A 19,129-nucleotide genomic window follows, 5' to 3' on the forward strand; every position below is an offset into this window, starting at 1 on the left:
AACAATACGTTCACCAAGCATGTATTTTGTATTTTATTGCATCGTACACCGCAACTAATAAGCCAAGGATTCGACAGACATTAGGTGCGTGTACCATTGCTATAAACCACAAACTAAGAATGATACAAGCTATCGATCTACTTTAGTATTTGCTAATTTTACTACACTTTTTGTTATGTATATGTAGGGAGGTCATAGGGATTATGAATTCAATTTGAATAAAGTTTAAAAACCATATATTTTATGATAAAGGGCCTTTAACTTATGATGGCCAAAGCACTGATATTATATATTTGCTGTAAAGATAATTATAAGAGTTTTATTTTTCTGATATTAAAAGTTACTTAATAAAGACTTGTTTCCATTAACTTGAATGTTTTGCTGTCTTCATGGTTGTCACTTTGGAGCAGACAGGGAGGCTGGGGATGGCTGACATCCCTCCACTGTGGGGGTTTCCCAGGATTTAAAACAATTTGGTGGGACTGGGTGACCTCACGTGCAAAGAATCTTGTTTTTCCATTAATTGGTGGCTTTAATAAGCAACTTGTGGTCTTCTAGAGGGCACTGCAATGCTCAGGAACTGCAGCTGCAAGATAAACTCCCTGTATTTGCAAGCATTAAGCAGCAGGAAGAGGTTTGCACCCTGCTTTAATGTTCCCTTCTAAAGGTATCGTGTCCCCTCTTTGCCACAGGCTGCCTTCCCTCCTCTTTTGACTCAGGTTTTGCTGCTGGAAGGAGCCCCACCGCGGTCTCCGTACCTCGGATGCTGCGCTGTCTGGTGTTGCAGTGTTTTTGGAGACTTGATTGGTGTTTATACGGATTTATTCTTGCTCCTGGTGGAAGCATCCTGCCTTGTTTCTCACCAACAAGGACCTGCAAGCGGGAAGGAGGTTTGCAGCAAAGCAGAGCACCTGGACCGCTGATGGACTCATCCCTGGGATGGAGGCAAGTGACAGCAGTTAATAGAAAAGGGCATTTTAAGGGCATCTGGCTTCGAATTTATAAATCCTGCACAGAATGCGGCTGCAGGGTGTTTCCTGCAGCCTAGGGGTGGGTCAGGCTCTGCAGTTTGTTGGTTTTTGGTTTTGGTTTTTTTTTTTTGCCAGAAGCTATTTCTTATTCTTTAGGGAAGGAATGTGTCCTCAGACCTAAACTTTCTGCTCAGAGAGGAGAATATTTCTTTTTCTTTGCCTTTTTAATAGTAAGTCTTGGGAAGAGCTCACAGAGTATTTAAATTCACTTAATTTGGGGCTGTTTTAGTGTTGTAGCAAAAGGCCTCAGACATAAAAACTCAGGCCGGGGGAGACGTAACCTCCTGATTTCTAGCTGTACATAATCTTAAATCTCAACCCCTCCAGCACATTTTATTTAGCAGAGCAAGTAGCACTGCAGTTACTTCTGAGTTGTATACAACAGGCACAGGCTTAAAAAAACCCCCTCCAATTCTCCATGTGTTGTAGTGAATTTATTTTTCCATGCTCAGGAGCTCTTGTGATGGGTGAGTAACCCGCCTGGAATTTTAACTCTTGGTCAGGGAAAGGGAAGTGCTCACCACCAGGCTCTCCAGGGAATGAAATAAAGAAGCCGAAGACGTGAATCTTTACCTTTTTTAATCAAAAACATACTCTGTTACAGAATTTCAGGAAAGTTTAACTACAGTATATTATCCACAAACTAGGTCTAATGAAAAACATACAGTAAGCTACAAAGGAACTACTGGGAATTCCGTTGACCGCTTATCAAAAGGCAATGGCTAAAAGCGGAAACGCTTAAACTAGGCTTTCATGCTCAAAAAAAACCCTCTCACGGTGAGTTTTGGGTTATGGGTACTTTGCAGCTCTCAATCCAGCTGAATCACAACTTTAGTAGTGCTACCAAACTTCACCAAAAAGACACAGAAAAAGGTACTGGAGCAAGAAAGCACTAGGTGATTTTGGTGAGTTTGGAAGAATCAAGTCCTGTTAATTTAGGAGCGATGTATTTACTCACAAGGCGCAACAGCAGCCAACAGTGCCAAAACCTCTGGAGATTTTGTCGACAGCAGTTCTGCCTTCCATCACGTCTCACCAAGTAAGACTTTTGCAGAGCTGAAAAGTCAGTTCTTGGGGAGCTCAGCAGCATCGTACATGGCAGCTTTGACTCCCCACGCTCGCACCTCCCGGATCATTTTCAAAAATGCGCAGTGGAGAACAAGAGTTTTGGAGGCTGATGACTTGATTTGACACCCAGCTCATGGAGAAGTGCTTCCTGTTGGTTTTGTTTCTCTGTCCAGGACCAAAGCGCCAACTACCCCCATCGGGTAGAAGCCAACTGGCTTAGTACTCATGAATTAAAAAAAAAAAAAGCCTCTGCTAGGGTACTTGCAAATCTCAGTCCCAAGAACATCGCCGTGGTCCTCAAAAACCTGTTACCAGTCACAGCAACGCTGCTGTTATCAGCAGGACCAGGCAAGACTATCGCATTTAAGTCTTACTTTATAAACTGAGAAGAAAGTAACCGCTCAAAAACTGTGTCCTTAACAGCACCTGACAACTAAGCATCTTATAATTTTATAGAGCAGATGTTACGTAGCTTGGGGCCTGACAGGAGAAGGAGGGGAGGAAAGAGGATTTCTTAAACGAAGTCTGAATCCCCCTTAGAGGAAGCTCCATCTGGCTGTCTTTAATGGGTTGCATTAAGAGGTGACCAGTGATCCCCGTCACCGTGCGCAGCAGTGTAAAAACGCAGATCAAGGAGACGGTCCTTTCTAAAGCGCTTACTCTTCCGAGAAGAGATTAAAGAGGTCTCAACAAAGACCACCCTCAAAACATAAACACTGGAAGGCATCAGAGGCAGAAGCCCCCCCTCTATACACTGGCATAGGAAATTTTTAATGGTTCCCAGCAGAAGCATTGAGGCAGTCATTCCTGAGCTACACAGAGAGGATGGTGTCGTCTTTACACATGTCACAAGAAGGTGGTCTCAAAGGTAAGGCACAGGAGTTGGACACAGCTTCATGGGCTACTGCTGCTGCAGGCCTGGTTTGTGACTGGGGGAGACCATCCATTGTCTCCTTTGTATTTTTTCTCCCTCTCTGTAAAGCAGCCGGAGCACCTCCCCGATCTTCAGCACCCCAGAGCCGCTAATGAAGTGATTTATGTCACAGCCCGGGGTCCCCTCAGCACATCATTCCCATCAAGCCTGGAAAAGCAATGCAAGGAACAACCATCTGGTTTCTAACCAGCACCGCTTAGCTGTTACGGCTCCTTCAAAGGGATTCCCGTTAGGATTAAGTATTTTTAAACCATTCCGGTGAAAAGGTTTCCTCTCCTACATCTCTACCGTGTTAACTTGAAATGCCCTCGCTTTCAAAAATAACAAGAACATGGCTAAAGCAGTTTAAACCTTCCGGAGCTAATCCCAGCTCTCCAATACATGAAGTGAAATCGCAAAATACTCCAGCACACTGATTTCTTTTTGAGGAGTGCATGATAAAGGGTGAGAAACACAGGGGTAATTACTTCATGGGAAGAACTAAGCAGAGCAGACACGGCAACAGGATCGCAAGCAAGAGATCACTAGCTCAGAAAATACCTGTTGAATTCACTGGATTTGAGGCATTCTGAGCTGAAGAGGAGCCGTGATTCTGGCATCCTTGACATCCCTGCCTACAGCGCACACGGGGATGGTCACAGCTGTCAAGTAGCTGTAGCTCTTTTTTTGAATCTCAGAAAAAGACATGAATGCAAGACTGTCAAAGATTCAATGTGCTGCTGCTGCTGCTGAAGGATTTCCAATCCATTATGCGCTGCCTCTTATGCCTTGTCATAAGATATAAAAGTACAAAGATTAAGTTCAAAGGCATATTTAAAATCAAGAAGATTCTCTCATTTTGCCCTGTATGATTGTATCTTATGGGTAACCACCTGGTGGGTAAGATGAATGCTGTTTCAGTATTTTTACTGCCTCACACCATGTGCAGAATTCTCCTGATGTGGAGCTTGTGATTTCTTGGTGCTGATCAACTCATCTGACATTTTCCTGTTTTATTCTGAATGTTTTTGGCCAGCTGTAGGTACCAGTCACTGTAGGTAGAGACTTAAGAAGACTCGCACAGCACCTGCAAAAACCCCCTAGTCTGAACAGCTGAATTCTTTCAGAATAATACAAGCAAGAAGAACAACAGGAGGAAGTGGTTGATCACAATTTTATCGAAGTTTGGCACCATCAAAAGGTAAGCAACTGGTACAGAGGGCTTTTTGTAAAGCACCCGTATACAGATCAGTCATCCACCAAGATTGAGCACCTTGCAAAATCGCAAAGTTAAAACAGGAGTAAGCTCACGGACTCCTCATCAAAGGAGCAGTCTGTTACAAGCAATTCATCAGCCAGAAGGCTAGAAACTTCCAAAAAGCCGAGGCACCTCCAACCCAGCAGTAAGAGCAGACAATTCAAAAAGGAGGTTAGCAAGAATAAAGTGTAGTCAGGCTTTTCGTTTCTTCCCCCAAATCAAGTTCTCTGTTATGGATGAAGCATAACTGAGCTGGTCGTTAATGAGCTTGTCTGAGGATGTAGTCAGAATCTTCCACTCAAAGTGTTCCTCAAGAACCTGAGGAAGCTTGCTTTTTAGATAAACAAGATCATTAGGAGAGAAAGTAAAATGAAAAAGGTCTTAGACTAAAGGCCTTGAGACATGTGAACATCATTTTTCCAAACATCAAGAAGCTGCCACATAAGAGGCAGGGAAAAAAAAAATTATCAGAAGTTAGAAGAAGACAACACTGTTAATGAAAACACAGAGAAAACTCATCCATTTCTGGCCATCGCTCCAAAGTCATGTCTTCTGTGCTCCACGCTTCAGACAGAAACGACGACAACTGACTTCTTCCAAAAGAATTTTTCAGGGTATGGGGGAAGCAGTACCTAAACACTGTGTGTCAGAGCCCTCGACAGATTCCTGAAACTATGCAAGAAACTTGGCAAAAAGCTTCTGAATAATCTCTTCCAAGACTTCTGTTAACCACTGCAAGAGTGCTGCCAGGTCGGCTCAGCACAGCACGGCAGGCAGAGCGACCTGGCAGCGCTTGAAGGACTTCTGTTGGAGTCTCCGTTCTTCTGAGGCTGTTTAACTAAGCTCCAACTCTGAAAAAGAAAGAATTCCTGCTCCCTCTTCGTACCCCATCAAACAGCCAAAAGAGATATCCTCAGGACGTGCTTTTATGGAGAAATAGCGAAAGGAAGAAGAATTGGACTTGCTTCCTGGCACGTTAAAACCAACAAAAATTCTTACCACTGTTGGCTGCTGCTGGTGGTCTTGCTAAGGGGAAGCAATCCATCACTCAAGTTCAATGGTTTCAAGGTGCAGAATTACATAATAAAAGCAAACTAAATTTGTAAAAAATCAGGGCTTTGATAATTTCATTTATACTATTACCTATAGACAAAGCATACATATTGTCAATACATTTGCATTTTTTTTTCTACTAGAAATTCCTTGCCAATTGATACGGTCATTGATGGCATAGGGCTTAAAATAACCAAGAGGTATAAAAACAAGTTTGCCATCTTGCCCTGAGTGGAAATGGTGAACAAATAAAAAACTGGATCCTAAGTATCGATGTAAGATTATAAATGGTTTAATGGTATATGCAAGTAAAAAGAATCATGCAATCTTTTTTAAAAGACCTGCCAAGTTTTACTTGAGTAAAATCACAGAAGTCAGCAGTAGTTATGAAAATACGTTCCTGCCATTAGGTATTCATTTTGCAATTTCAATGGCAACATTGAAGACCTGGGTATTTCACGGTGTATTTAAATTGAGTGCCAGCACTGGAAGTATCCCTTTCTTGTAGTGTTTTAAAACTCACTTGTCTATATAAATAAAAATCTAAGATTTTATATTTTTTTGAAAACTAGTGAAGGAAATGCCTTATTTCCTTACTTTTTTTAATCAATGCCAACAATGTATGTCTCATCCCCACTTTTTGGCAGCTTCTACTTTTTCATCTAGAAAAATCATAACAAGATAGTCAACAAAATAACAGTCTTCTGTTAACTATTGTTCCCTAAAAAGAACATCACAAATCAGTTGGAACTTTAAAGCTGCTATAAGGTAAAAGTTTATAACTATTAGAAGGAATTTTCAGATATAAATATATATATATAATATATATTCTGCATACAAAAGGCTCCCGTGAGGCTTATCACCAAGATGCCATCATAGAGAAGGAAAGTTTCAGAGGGAACAAACCCAACACTGTAAAGTCTCTATAAGGCATTTACCTTTCACTTTAAGCCCTGAGCCATGTATTATGACAATTAAGTTCTGAAAAATAACTGAAATCCAAATTCTGCATGTTCAGTTTCTTTCTGCTTAGAGCAAGGCGGCAAACACATTTTTAAAACCTGGTTTTAGAAGATTAAGCAGAACAAAAGTAAAATATATCTTCAGGTTATAAACAGAATTGTATTTTACAATCCACCATCCTCACAATATAACGGCCCACAGCAGTGTGGCAGAGGGAGCTCAGTCTAAAGGTTGTGGGTCTGCGATAGGCATGGTATGAAGTACTTCATCTAGAAGCTGGAGGGCACGGTGTAAGTGAATTTCAATCCAGCACGGTGTCTCTTTGATGCTCTGTCTTGGGTAATCAGGTCCCCAACCTTTTACAAAACTCATCCTGAGTATGCATAAGCGGCGAAGGTCATCAACACCAATTCCAGCAGCAGCTGACAAACCTGAACAGGAGAGATTTCATGTAAGTGTTCCCAAACATGCTCTTCTATTGTCTGTTTGTTTAGTCATTCTTTTCTTGGCTATTTCTTCATGTACAACTCCCTCTCACCATAGCCAAGGCCAATCCACATTGCTAGATTTCTGCTATCACAAAGGCAGCAATTATTTTTACATTTCTTGCAATTAAAGTTTTTTCTCATCACTCTTCAATTTTGACAGTGTTAAAATATAAAACTCCTTATAATAAAGAAGCCAATGAAACCTAATTTCCTACGGGACACAAAACACATAAACCTTATTTGGGAAATATGGTAAATAAAAAACTTATTCTTGATGTCTGCCAAATGCTGCATTTTCAGCATAAGAAGAATGATCACCTGCAGGAAACGGGGTTAACAAATTACACTACTTACATCTAATAAAATAAAAAGATGAACAGAGCTGGCAAACTTCAAATCAAAGTATGGCTAAGACAGAAGTTAAATACATTCCCCAAAATGCCTTCAGCAATTTAGGATAGCTGGAAGAATCGTTTAGCCATACAAGGAACCCAGAAAACACTATGGCACAAAAAGCAGTTGGACTTAGACTTTTAAAAGTACTCAGGCAGAATTTAAAGGATCTAGAATTTAGCAGCTAAGAAAACCCTAGCCCAGAATAACTTTAAAAAATGAAAGAAAAAGAAAGAGAAAACACCCTCTTCTCAAGGCTCTTAAGTTTCCCTAAACGTAGTCAAGGAATTTGTCACTCAGTAATCCCTGTTGTTTTGAGTAATGTTTTTATGAGCTTAGATCTCAAAGATCAGTTTTCAAGCTTGGATCTAAGCAGCCAAAAGCATCTCTGCTTAAAGTAATAGCCTTCTGCTATTTGACCCTGTATATAAACGTTTTCTGTTGTACTGCATATGCAACATCCCCTGAAGAGTATGGAGCGCAAACTGGTGTGTGGAGCAGGTACAAAGGAACGAATACAGACTTACCACGATGCCACCGCAGCCCCACTGCACCCCAATCCAAGTCCATTTGTACTGTTGCAGGGGCAGTGGGTGGGGGGATGCTGTGTTAATTGTTTTCAGGTAAGGAAAAAAAACAAAAAAAAGGAGACACCAAGCAGTTGATGTACTTACTAATGGCTGGGGCTATTCCACCTACTGATCCTGGTCCAGGGATGTTTCCAGCTACTGCTGCAGCTTGAGCAGCAGCAGCAGCCTGGGCAGTGGCAGCCTGCTGTTGCATCTGACGATGACATTGGCGTAAATCAAACACCTTTAAAAAAAATAAGTAAATCAAACTATGCAGACTTATCGAAATCAATGAAGGAAGGAATTTCTCAACTCCCATCTCCAACAATCTGGACACCTCTGCCCTCCCAAAGCAACTTTCACAGTCTCAGCATACACTTGGGAAAAAGCAAACCTTCCCTGACTAGTTTAATTTCTAACAGAAATAATCCATTAAAGGTGATCCTTAGAGACTCTTCTCCTATGGCAATACCAGAACCCAGCTGAGCTGAGCAGGCTAAAGCAGTTCCCTGGGCAGAACTGACTGCAAGATCAAAGTCTGAAGGATCCTACAGGCTGATAAAATCCTGATTTCTTAGTTGAATCCCAGGATTTTCAGAAAATAGGCATATAAAGAAAAATGGAAGCCCACAAGTCCTGCTTGACTTTGTCAGACTTCATTCTTCTTCACTGCTTTACTGAAATACATCAGTCTATTTAAAAGAAATACTAATAATTGATAGCTCTGAAGTTTCAGCAGCTAGACTTCAGGTTGGTGGCATTTTGTGTCTTTCTGATCAGGTTTGGCACTAACATATACAGGAACTCTGCTCTCATACTAAAAAGCTCATACATAGAGGGCGGGGAAAAAAATTTCACCTTCATCACACAATCTGCCTGTAAAACTGCTTAAAAAAAACCAACTGCAAACTTCAAGCAATTAATCTCTAATTCCATAATGATTATTTACAGGTGTGACTTGTCCTCAATAAAGTTTAAAGTCTGGGAGAGGCATGTCTATTAATTAATTAAGAATCTCCTGAAAATACTTTGTTTCCATGCAACTTCTGCTGACCTCTGGATCACTTCATGTTTGTAACACTGTAACACACACTTCTACTGCATTTATACATCCTTTCCCAACTTCTCTTGTTTTGGAGAGAGAGTAAACAAACAGATAACCTACGCTAAAAATTTTAGTAGCAGTTAATTTAAAACTGTTGGGCAAAAATTACAAAAACCTGCTATCAATATGGTTTGTGACAAAATACAAAATTAGTTACTTCTGTAGTATCAAGATGATACTTTCAGTTTAGAGTCATTAGAAGTCATCTTACATGACTTGCCAAATGGGAAGTTTTAGGATTTTTTTAAAGGATAACCAAAAGCAAAGTTACATTTATTTCAGTGTCTCATAGCTTCCCTAACATTTGTAAGAACCACATGTCTGCCACTTCCCCCACAATTTTCATCCAAGAACACCAACCTTTATATATGCGCTTGGGTAGATCTTGTGAACAGCATCCCCTGGTGCACGCCCCGCTTCTCTATCCAGGTAGTAGCTCTGAACGAAGACCGCGTGGTCACTGAGGCATCGAACCCACACGTCGCCTTCTCCTTTGCACTCCAGCTGCACGCCTTTACCTATGTGCAACCTTAAAAAGAAAAACACAATGCACCTGTGTAGGTATACAACAAATCAGACCTTTACTAAATAAACCATCGACAATTCTCCAGCTCTCAGTTGTCTGATACCTTAATTTACATTCCACTCATACAAAGACTTGAAATTCTAGTTATTATCTTAGATATAAGTTAGTATATAGTTACACAAAATCTGTAAAGTAAGAAATCATCTGCAATACCATGTCAAGATCTACGGGAAACAGAGACTGTAGAAGCAACGGTATTTGAGTAGCAACTAACTCACAGAGCTGGGATACCAAACACTTTCAGTTCTGTTCAGAAGTGTAAAATCCCACAAATATTCTAGCACAGAAAGTCACATTTCGATGCAGAACTGTATGGTCGTTTGGATCGTGTTACAGCAATCCAGCTTTTTGACTGTCACAATGCAACATTTCTGAAGACATGGAATAATTTTTTTCCTTTTTGTTTCCAAGAGGAAAAAAAAAAGCTGCAAGATTGCTTCAGTTCTCTGTGCTTCCACATCAAAGCCTAGCACACACGTGGTGAGAATGAATGAAAATCCAACTAGCTCTCTATCAACCTTGACAAATCTATATATTGCAGTTATTCTCACATCGCTCTGTGGTGGTGAGAGCTAATATTCATCTTGCATGCATAATGGCACGAGTTGCTAATTTTATCCTTGAAAGCACAGCCTCTGAAAGCAACGCGCTGGCACAAAGCAATGAGGGTCTTTGTCACACAGTTCACATTTCGAATGCGTGACAGTAGTGGCCTAGAAAGATACACTCTGCTGTACCTAATTCAGTTAAAATAAACACTATCATCCTTGTGACTTCAAAAGGGAGGCACACACCGAAGACAAAACAAAATATTATCAAATAACACAGACAGCTGGAGCTTTTGAGGTCTGCAGAATTACCTTGCTCTCTCAATGGCTTCTGTTCTATGCACGTTGGAAAGCTGGCCCAGGCAAAAACGGTCTCCTCCAGAAGGATCCACGTATCCATCAACAGTCACAATCGGACAGCTTGAAGGGACCTTAAATGTTTCCCCAACTTGCACGTCCATTTCAAAGTATGCGATTGAACACCAATATTCTGGAGCTAAAGAATATAGACAATTAACTGACTGAAAGGCATAAAAAACCCTATAAACCCATTCCAGACAATCAGTAAAACCTCCTGCAACTGCATTTGTATTCAGAATAAGAGTGCATTTTCGTAGAAGTTGAGATAGACACAGACATGTCTGCTAGCACAGAAAAATCCTACAATGAACATAAGCTTCTTGTTTTTATTTGAGCACGCATCAATGCTGAGATTTTTTGTAGTGAAGATCTCACAAGTCAGTTTGTAATTGCAGTTAGATTTTGTAAACCATCTGCATTCCTGCACCTTATAGCTTGACTTTGTCCTCCTTCAGCAAAAAATAAGTGATACACACATGCCTATTCACGGCTAGACAGAAACCAACTCTCAAAACAGGTCTGGCTGAAGATACAAGTAACTACACCTCCTAGGTGAAAGCAGCTTTCTCTATCCTCCCTGCAAAGCAAAACAGGTTTGGAAAGCAGGGTAATGGGGGAAAAACATCAAGAACATCATAAAAAAGATCACATAGCCATCTTGTCTGCACACAAGGAAGTCAGGTATGGGATAAAACGAGGAAGTATTAAGGAAGGGAGCAGAACAAAATGACTTGTTTTAATAGCAAAGAGACATTTTTAACTCACAGTATTCTAAAAAGAAGAACTGTCTACAAAGGAAAGATGGTACGTGGAAGAAGCTACCATGTGAGGAAAGGAATCCCAGTTTGCTGCACGTGTTTTAAGTGTTAAGAGTTTCTCTCTTCAGACACATCAAAACTTAAAGTTGCCATAAGCTTAAGCCACCGGGGATTTCAGGGACTCAGCACCTTTGCTGACTATAAAGGCCCATTTCCACAAAAAGGTAACACAGCTGGCACTTAAACAGCTTGGCGGGCAAAGAACATCAGCACTACAGTGCACCCAAAAGAGGGGGAAGCTGAAGAGCTAACACCACAGGACCTAAACACAGCAGCCTGACCAGCCAACAGGGAAAAGAGCTCTCCTCCCAGTGCCAAAAGTGGTACTCGTTCTTAACAGACTGCAGCACGCAACAGCACACCTACTTATCTTCACAAACTGTTCTGTTTATTTATTAGAGAAGACTAAACGAAGGTGCCTGAATTCCTTTTAAGTCTTTTTATCTGCAAATAAATACTCAAGTCTCTGAGGACTGAACAGGGTGAAATCAACAGGTAAATCAATAGGGTGAAAAAGACATGCTAAATAATAGGAAATACAATTTAGGTACAGTTAAGTTCAGCCAGCAATTGTCAATAGTTTTATTTCTAGTACTGCTTTAGTCACTGGACAATGAATGAGTTCAACTTTTATGCTTTTCAGCTGTACTTTCAGGATATCTGGCTGTGACAAAGGACTTCTAGATTACGGATCCAAGAGGGCTTTGGCATGACCTAAGCTCGATGATGTTAGGAACAGGCAAAAAGTAGAACTTCAGGCACCCTGTGAAGTTTGGGATTGAGCACGTTCAGAGTTCAGGCACCTCCAGGGTAGGAATTAGAACCAGTTTAACGTGGGTTTGAGGACTGTGATTTTTGACTTGGGCATCTAAATTAAATTCAGTTCGTACAGCACGTCACTATTTCAAAGCAGAGGTCCGAATTCAAAACAAGACTTATCACAAAATGGTTCCTTTCCTTTTTTCGTCTCCTTTTGAATGTCTATCTCACAAATTTCACAGTACTTGATTCAAAAAGAAAAAAAAATCAGAAAGTTACTAGCTTGCAGAATACTTAGCATTACACATTAGATTTTACTCACCAGGATGATTTGATATAGGAGGCTGGAATGCAAGTTCGTTGTGAACTGGCCCTTTAAAAAAAAACAAGCAATTTATTTTTCAGGAGGAAAAATAAGGTCTTCTTTCTTGTTTTCCTATGAAAAAAAGACTTGTGAGGATGCCAGATGTTATAAATCCCAGTAATTTCTGAACCAATTGGCCAAATCTGACAAGGGAGAAAAATGCCCACAGAAGAATTACACTTTCTATAGAGATTTCCTAAAAATTCTGAAGTTGAGTAGAGCAAAGAACTCCATCAGTATCCCAGGAGGAGAGGCTGGACGCTGCTCAAGCCAGACCCAGCTCCAGCAGAGAGCAGAAACCAGATGCAGCATGAAGATCTAACAGAAACAGGACTGAGGCCTCACATCTGCCCCCAGGTTGAGCAAGGAGAGAATCACTGTGTAGAGGCATGCGATATAAATCTGCCAGAAACCACACTTCATTAGTTTCATCAGTCACAGAAGTTGCCCAGCACGCTGTGGACTTGACCATAAGAAACACTCCCTGAAGACAGAAAAAAGCCCTAAAGAACTCATTTTCTAAAGGAAAAACATACTGAATACAGTCTTGGTATTGGTCAGTTTATTCTCTCTGCTTTTATAAGCTAACTAGGTCCCTCACAGGCAGCAGAGAACAAAGAAAGGCTTAAACATAGTATTAAAAGTAACCACAGCTTTTGCAACAAGGTGTAAAAACAGGCACAACGTTGGTAGGTGTCAAAACACGCGACTTTCTGAAGTAAAAAATGGCAGCAGCCCAGAAAAGCTCTACGTGGTATCACCAGCCAGTTCAAAGATGAATTCTGGAAAGCTACACGCACTGAGAAATATTTAGAGAGTATCTACGGCACCACTGAAGTCTTTACATGCTGGTTATTTCTCACAAACATGATAAATGAAGGGGGATCCAGAACAAAAAAATGAAACTGAGTGACTGTATCTAAATCACAATTTTCTTGATAGACACAGGCTGAGAAGTCATTCTAACGTTAACTCACAGCATATTCTCCCCTCCAGTAACAACGATCGCTGCAAAAAGGTGATGTGTTTAAGTACTATATTAGGAAATAAAGAACTGTTTCTAACTTTTTGCAATAAAATTTAGAAAAACCTGAATTCGGGTGAGGGTTTTTTTGCACTATACTCTTATAATACACATACTGTGCTAAACACTAACACTAGACATTTGATCGTTTTTTCTTTTCCTTCTCACCCCCTGTACGTTAAAACAAGAGGCTGCAGTCCTATTTTCCAGATGAATTTTAAGTTTCCGTGCCAAATGTACTCATGAATCAGGCTGTGGCAAGACCACTGTATTGACAAGTACTTCACCACAAGCTTTCACAAAGTTCTTTCAAACTGGCTAGTGTACATGGACACACATCTTCCAAAGCTTCGTGTAGGTTGTTACATCTGTAAGACACGACCTCAAGATTTCTAGAAAATAAAACCAGACAGAAACTCCCAAGCTTTGAAAGAAAAATATCCAAACACCACATTCTGAATCAACTTCCTTTTCCAAAGGAAATACTTATTACAAGATTGCAAAGCCTTAAAAAGAGAGGTTTAGAAAGGAAACGCTAGTTTTGTTAAGTAAGACATCTTTAATATAGATGGCATCACTAATAGCTATCTGAATTTCTAGTATCTGCTGCTTTTGTGGAAGAAAGTCTCATCAAGGTCTGTCAGAACATACTAAACACAGTAATGGTAGTTCTACAATGAAAAAAAAAAAGTATTTGAGGGTAAAGAATAATCACAAATGAGTCCCACTATTGAACAAAATTGAAAACAAAGTGGTTTGAGAAGCTGCAGCACTTACAGTAATGTCCAGGATGCATAGGTGGGTGATGCTGAAGATGGCCATTCTGGTGGTGAGGTATGGTAGGCGTGTAGGCTGCCGTCCGACTTCCAGTCCAAGTCGTAGTACTGTCTAGAAAAAGAAAGGAGTGGTTGGTTTTTAAGGGAGGTGTTTCCCCATCTCACTTCTAATCCTCTATTTTCTCCTGAACATTTGGAAACTGGTTTTAGAAAACTAAGAAGAGTGCACGTATGTATATACTCACTGTGATGGTAAGTAGCTGGCTGAGCTGTAAACCCATTCTGCTGAATTCCTGGCTGAGGCCCTGAAGCAATCTGTAAGAATCCATCACTATGGCTACCTGTCAATATACTGGTAGGTTGACCTGGTAAAAGAACACACTACCTATTCATGAGCGTTCCAAAATTTTAATTAAGAAGAGCTCAGCACTACTGGGTAGGAAAATACACCCAACTAAGGGCACTGCAATACACAGTTCCTACAAGTTTGGTTTCAGTATTTTTTTTCCACCCACCAGAGTGTTTTAGGAAACTGGAAGCAAGATGCTTTTGCATCAGCTAATTTTGATTCTGACACCCTTAATATTTCAGGAGTAGAAGTATGCAGAGAACTCAGTTTATCAACCGCATCTTTGTTTTGTTCACATCTCATTTTTAAGTTTGAAAGGGAAGAAGAAGAGATGTTACAGGTTTTACTGGATAAGACATCTGGAGTAGATTTGGCATGAATCCAAACAGGCCAACAGTATGTCCAATAAGTTGCTTATTTTGAGCTGGTTATGAATACTGCTCCTAAGGAAGATGTGTGCTTAAATTTACGTTCCTCCAAAACATACTAAACAGTATTTTATTTTTAAGAATAGTGCTGGAATAGACCTGCATACATCATTGGACTCCTTTCTGACAAAGTTGCTGGGGATTTTTTCTCCCAAGTAATTATATTTCAAGACTTGTCTAAGTTTTGAAGTAAAGCTACAGATATTTCATCAGAGCAGGTTAACAGAATTTGATTTTAAAAGGCTTCAGCTCAGCCATTGACACTAAACTGATCAGCCGTTTCACAAGCACACTTGCACTCTCAAACTGGTGTGGCTAGGAGAATTTAACACATTGAAAACTTGAACTAAAACCTAAAAACGAGGTTTGTTTCCTGTCCACTTGGCTCCAACAACTATAGCACTGATGAAAACAAGCTGTTAAGTATACACTGTTGTGCAAAGGCAATACAATTAAACTGCCTATTCTTTTTTCTCTGCTGGAGACAAATACAGACATCATATCTCAACTTGGCAAAAACATCATTAGTTTTAGCAAAAAAGTTGTCAGCTAAAATTAAAGAACATTATCAAAACACCACACCACCATAATTCAAATCTGATAACATGAAATCCATTATATTCACACATCTTTGATTCTTACAGTCACAAAGAGTATGTGAAGCCCCTCCAAACTTTATGGTTTCCCAACATTAGGGTTGCAGGACACTGCATATATAACTGCTTTACTGTCCTGCTGGAGTCTGAGGTTTGACATTGGTAAACCAGACTCCTGCTTGCACCAAATACACAACAGAAAGTAAGAAAAACTTCAAAGCAGCACTCCAAAGCACTCATGAAAATACTAATTAGGGCTGTCACCTTGGTAGTACAGTGGGCCATTATAAAAAAAAAAAAGAAGTGAAAACTGGAAGACTCATTTTGTCAGCTCTGGAACACTAAAGAATTGTCTGAAAGCCTCTCAATACTGACAGCTTACAGTATATCCATTTGTTGTCCCGCTTGCTGCTGTAATAAAATAATAAAATTCTTCCATTCCTACAGCAATTATTCCAATAATAGCCATAATGTTTTGTCAGTGGTCAATTGTTTTAAGATTGTATCACTGAACCTTTGGCACATCCGAAACAGTCCTGGAACACCCATGTAGTCTCATGGAAAAAGGACTGGGTCACCAGGAAAAGTTACTCAAATTTTGCTCCAAGTTAAAACCTTACGTTAATGCTTACGAGACTGCCTAGATCATATTGCCACACGTTTTATCCATGTAGCGTGGCAGCAGCACAGTTCCAATGCATTTTTTGGCAAAAATCAGTGGTTATCTTTGAGCTTTCGTATTTCCAGAGTTTTGTATTTCATATAATCTCGATGATCTTACTTGTTGAAGCCACAGGAATGTTGGGAAAATTAGTGGTGCTGGTAGTGCTAGCCTCAGTTGGAGCTAACATGGCTGGGGTGCTGTAAGGCTCCGTAGACGCCCTGTTACTCGGTGGATGCTGGATGGTTTGGACTGAATGGCCTTCAGCAGAAGACAATGACGGCTGCCCCTCGTAGTCGTGAACGTATTCGTCCTTCACCAACATGCTTGACGGAGCTGTGAAGAAGCAAACGGTTGAACGTGCAAAGCAAATCTGTTTTCAGGATTTAACTACAAATTGCACTACCAGTTTCAAGTAATAACAATGCTATTAAAACTACTGGGCAGAGGACTTAACCTACATAAACATTGTTAAAGCACTCCTCTGAATTACAAACACTTCAAGTCAGCAGCAGGAAATTTTGAAGTGTAACTGGATGGAAAAACCAACTGTTTATTTTGTTAACTGCTACCAAACAAGCAGTTTAGACCCACAGTAGTAGACTCTAACATCATTTTGTTTTCTAGTCCATCACTGTGTAGGTGGACATGGTCAACAAAAGGAAAAAACACGGTTTTCGTCAAGCACCTATTTGTTATAGAATTTGTTTCTATATATTCTACCAAACATGTTCAAGTACAATTCTTACACCGCATTAGCTCCCATGCTCACTTTTAAAGCAGCCTCAAATGTATTAAAATCTGACAGTAATTTTCTGTTTCCTGTTGCAAAAAACAGTAGCACAACAAAGAAACATTTACTGTGTGTTTAACTGCTGGCTAGTAAGCTTTGATTCTTAACAAAAGGATCATTTTTCAGAACACAAAGGTAACAATGCAAATTAGCAGAGATGTGCACACAAGTTAAAGCTTGTGAAGTTAACAGTTTGTTGGGTTGTTTGGGGATTTTTTTAAGTTATTTTTGCTTGAATCCTTCTAATAGTGTGCTAAAACCATTGCATTACCCAAATCTCCTTCTCTATTAATTTCTTCTGGAAGGGAAAAAAATCAGTTCTGGAACAAAGCAGCTACCAGTTGCACAATCCCAGACTTCTGAATAATATCCACTGGACATCCGATTTCTCTCGAATTTCAGGGAGAGCAAAATATTAGACTGCTTCATTCAAGTGTATATTAATTACAGATTTTCTATTATTTGTTTGTTAAACTACTGATTAAATTATAAGCATCTATTATTCCCAGTTCAATTAATTAGTATATCATACAGGTGCACACCTTTTCTGCTGTGGGTTTTTTGAGTTTTGGTTTGTATTTTGGTTTTAAATCAGTAGCATTCAACGGTGAGGTTTTGTTTTTCTTTTTTGTTGGGGTTTGTAAGTTGCAGGCAACGAAAACACAACACACCTGCAAGCCAAGCTGAAGCCTCAACTTAAAAAATTTATCAATCTTTACCTCTCATAGGCCAGCTTATCTGGTTTTACAAAACCAGAGGGATAAATGCATTCCCATCTGCTCTCCATCCTCCCTCCCAAGAAGATACACAGGAGTAAATTGTGTACATACTGCACAGTTTAACACAGTCTGTGCCCACAGAACTACTCACCAGAACTCTGTAGTGTCAGTCCTGAGAGATCTTTAAAAAGAAGAAAAAGAAAAGGGAGTGTGGAGGATTATATACACAGAGAACTTTAACAACGTTTGAACAATAAGTTTATAAGCCTTTACAAACCAGTACTACAGACTCTACACGTTATACCCCCTCCATCACAACACACGTCTCAACAGTAGGTTACTCCTAGGATACACAACAACTGCAAGAACCATGTGCAAAGCCAAGAGAGAGGCTTGAACAAAAGCCACAAACTGTTCTTTCAAATTTGGAATAAAGGTAAAAGAATAATTCCATTAAGAAGATGGACAAGAGCACATTAGAGCAATTCAGAATTAGATAATTAAAAGTTAATGTTTCTAAGTTAGGCCTGTATTTTCTGCACTCAGAAGGAAATCATTTTACATTTTTATTCCTACTGTTCCATTTTAAATCAAGAGTCTACTTACCGATGCCAGGCGATACTACACGCTCATAATGGTAAGGATTTACACAGACACTGTCACATTTTAAGTCAAAAGCATACTGACAATATTTAACATGCTTGAGTTCATTTTTATGAAGATCAGGCCACCTCCAAAGACGAGCGTAAATCACATGAGGGAATCCCTTGCGACCAGCCACCTAAAAAGTTAGACACAAAAGTTGATTGGGAAAGTAGCAAGACATTTTCCTTTACTTAGTGAGGAGCAAAGCTGGAAGAGAACAAACAACACAACAACCTCTCTCCATCATCAAAACACAAAAAAAAAAAAGGTGGTGTACAGTTTACTCAAGGTCTGTACTCAACAGAAATAAATTTCTATTAGGGATTTGCTACGGTTAAGTCACACTGTGATTTTTAAGAAAAAATACTGGATATAAAATGTCAGAAGCACAATTTGTGCTTAATGTAGTATGTAGGGTCACACCTTCCCCACCATGGATGATGAAGGAGCTTTGCCCCAGAAGAAGAGGAACGAGGCACTAAGCTACACTATAAGGAATTTACAAGTATAAGAATGCCAATCCATTATACTGAAAAAAAAAATAAAAAATTCCTTCTAGGGTAGACAGAAAGCTAGCCAGCAAACATGACATCTGTCCTGGAACAAGGAGATCGCAACCCAAGCTGTACAGGTACTGAGTACTGACGATCTAAGGCTAACGTAAATCCTCAGTGCAGACTCCTTGGAGTACCTTAGCAAGGGATCATAGGTCTTTCTTCACACTGCTGACCAAGACAGAGCTAACAGAAGCTTGTAGTGAAAATACCAGGATAAACAGCCGAATTTGTTACGTGACCCTGCTTTTTACTGCCACACACACACTCGTTTAGAATGGCTGATCCAACACCTTCTGCTCCTTTTT

The 19,129-nt window shown here is 40.0% G+C and overlaps 1 protein-coding gene across 1 annotated transcript in view; it reads right to left on the reverse strand.

The window, feature by feature from the left end:
* Window positions 1–6,505: 6,505 nt before the first annotated feature.
* Window positions 6,506–19,129, reverse strand: part of SMAD4 (SMAD family member 4) — a 13,065-nt gene continuing 441 nt past the window's right edge. The window contains exons 2-11 of the mRNA XM_010082546.1: window positions 18,229–18,403; window positions 17,774–17,803; window positions 16,231–16,446; window positions 14,322–14,441; window positions 14,078–14,188; window positions 12,235–12,285; window positions 10,288–10,471; window positions 9,202–9,370; window positions 7,842–7,980; window positions 6,506–6,717 (exon numbers count right to left, since the gene is read on the reverse strand). Coding sequence (XP_010080848.1) covers window positions 6,506–6,717; window positions 7,842–7,980; window positions 9,202–9,370; window positions 10,288–10,471; window positions 12,235–12,285; window positions 14,078–14,188; window positions 14,322–14,441; window positions 16,231–16,446; window positions 17,774–17,803; window positions 18,229–18,403 — 1,407 coding nt within the window. The remainder of the gene's footprint in view (window positions 6,718–7,841; window positions 7,981–9,201; window positions 9,371–10,287; window positions 10,472–12,234; window positions 12,286–14,077; window positions 14,189–14,321; window positions 14,442–16,230; window positions 16,447–17,773; window positions 17,804–18,228; window positions 18,404–19,129) is intronic.

This window comes from Pterocles gutturalis, unplaced genomic scaffold, assembly GCF_000699245.1.
Source record: "Pterocles gutturalis isolate BGI_N339 unplaced genomic scaffold, ASM69924v1 scaffold42289, whole genome shotgun sequence".
In the NCBI taxonomy this organism is placed as follows: Eukaryota; Metazoa; Chordata; class Aves; order Pterocliformes; family Pteroclidae; genus Pterocles; species Pterocles gutturalis.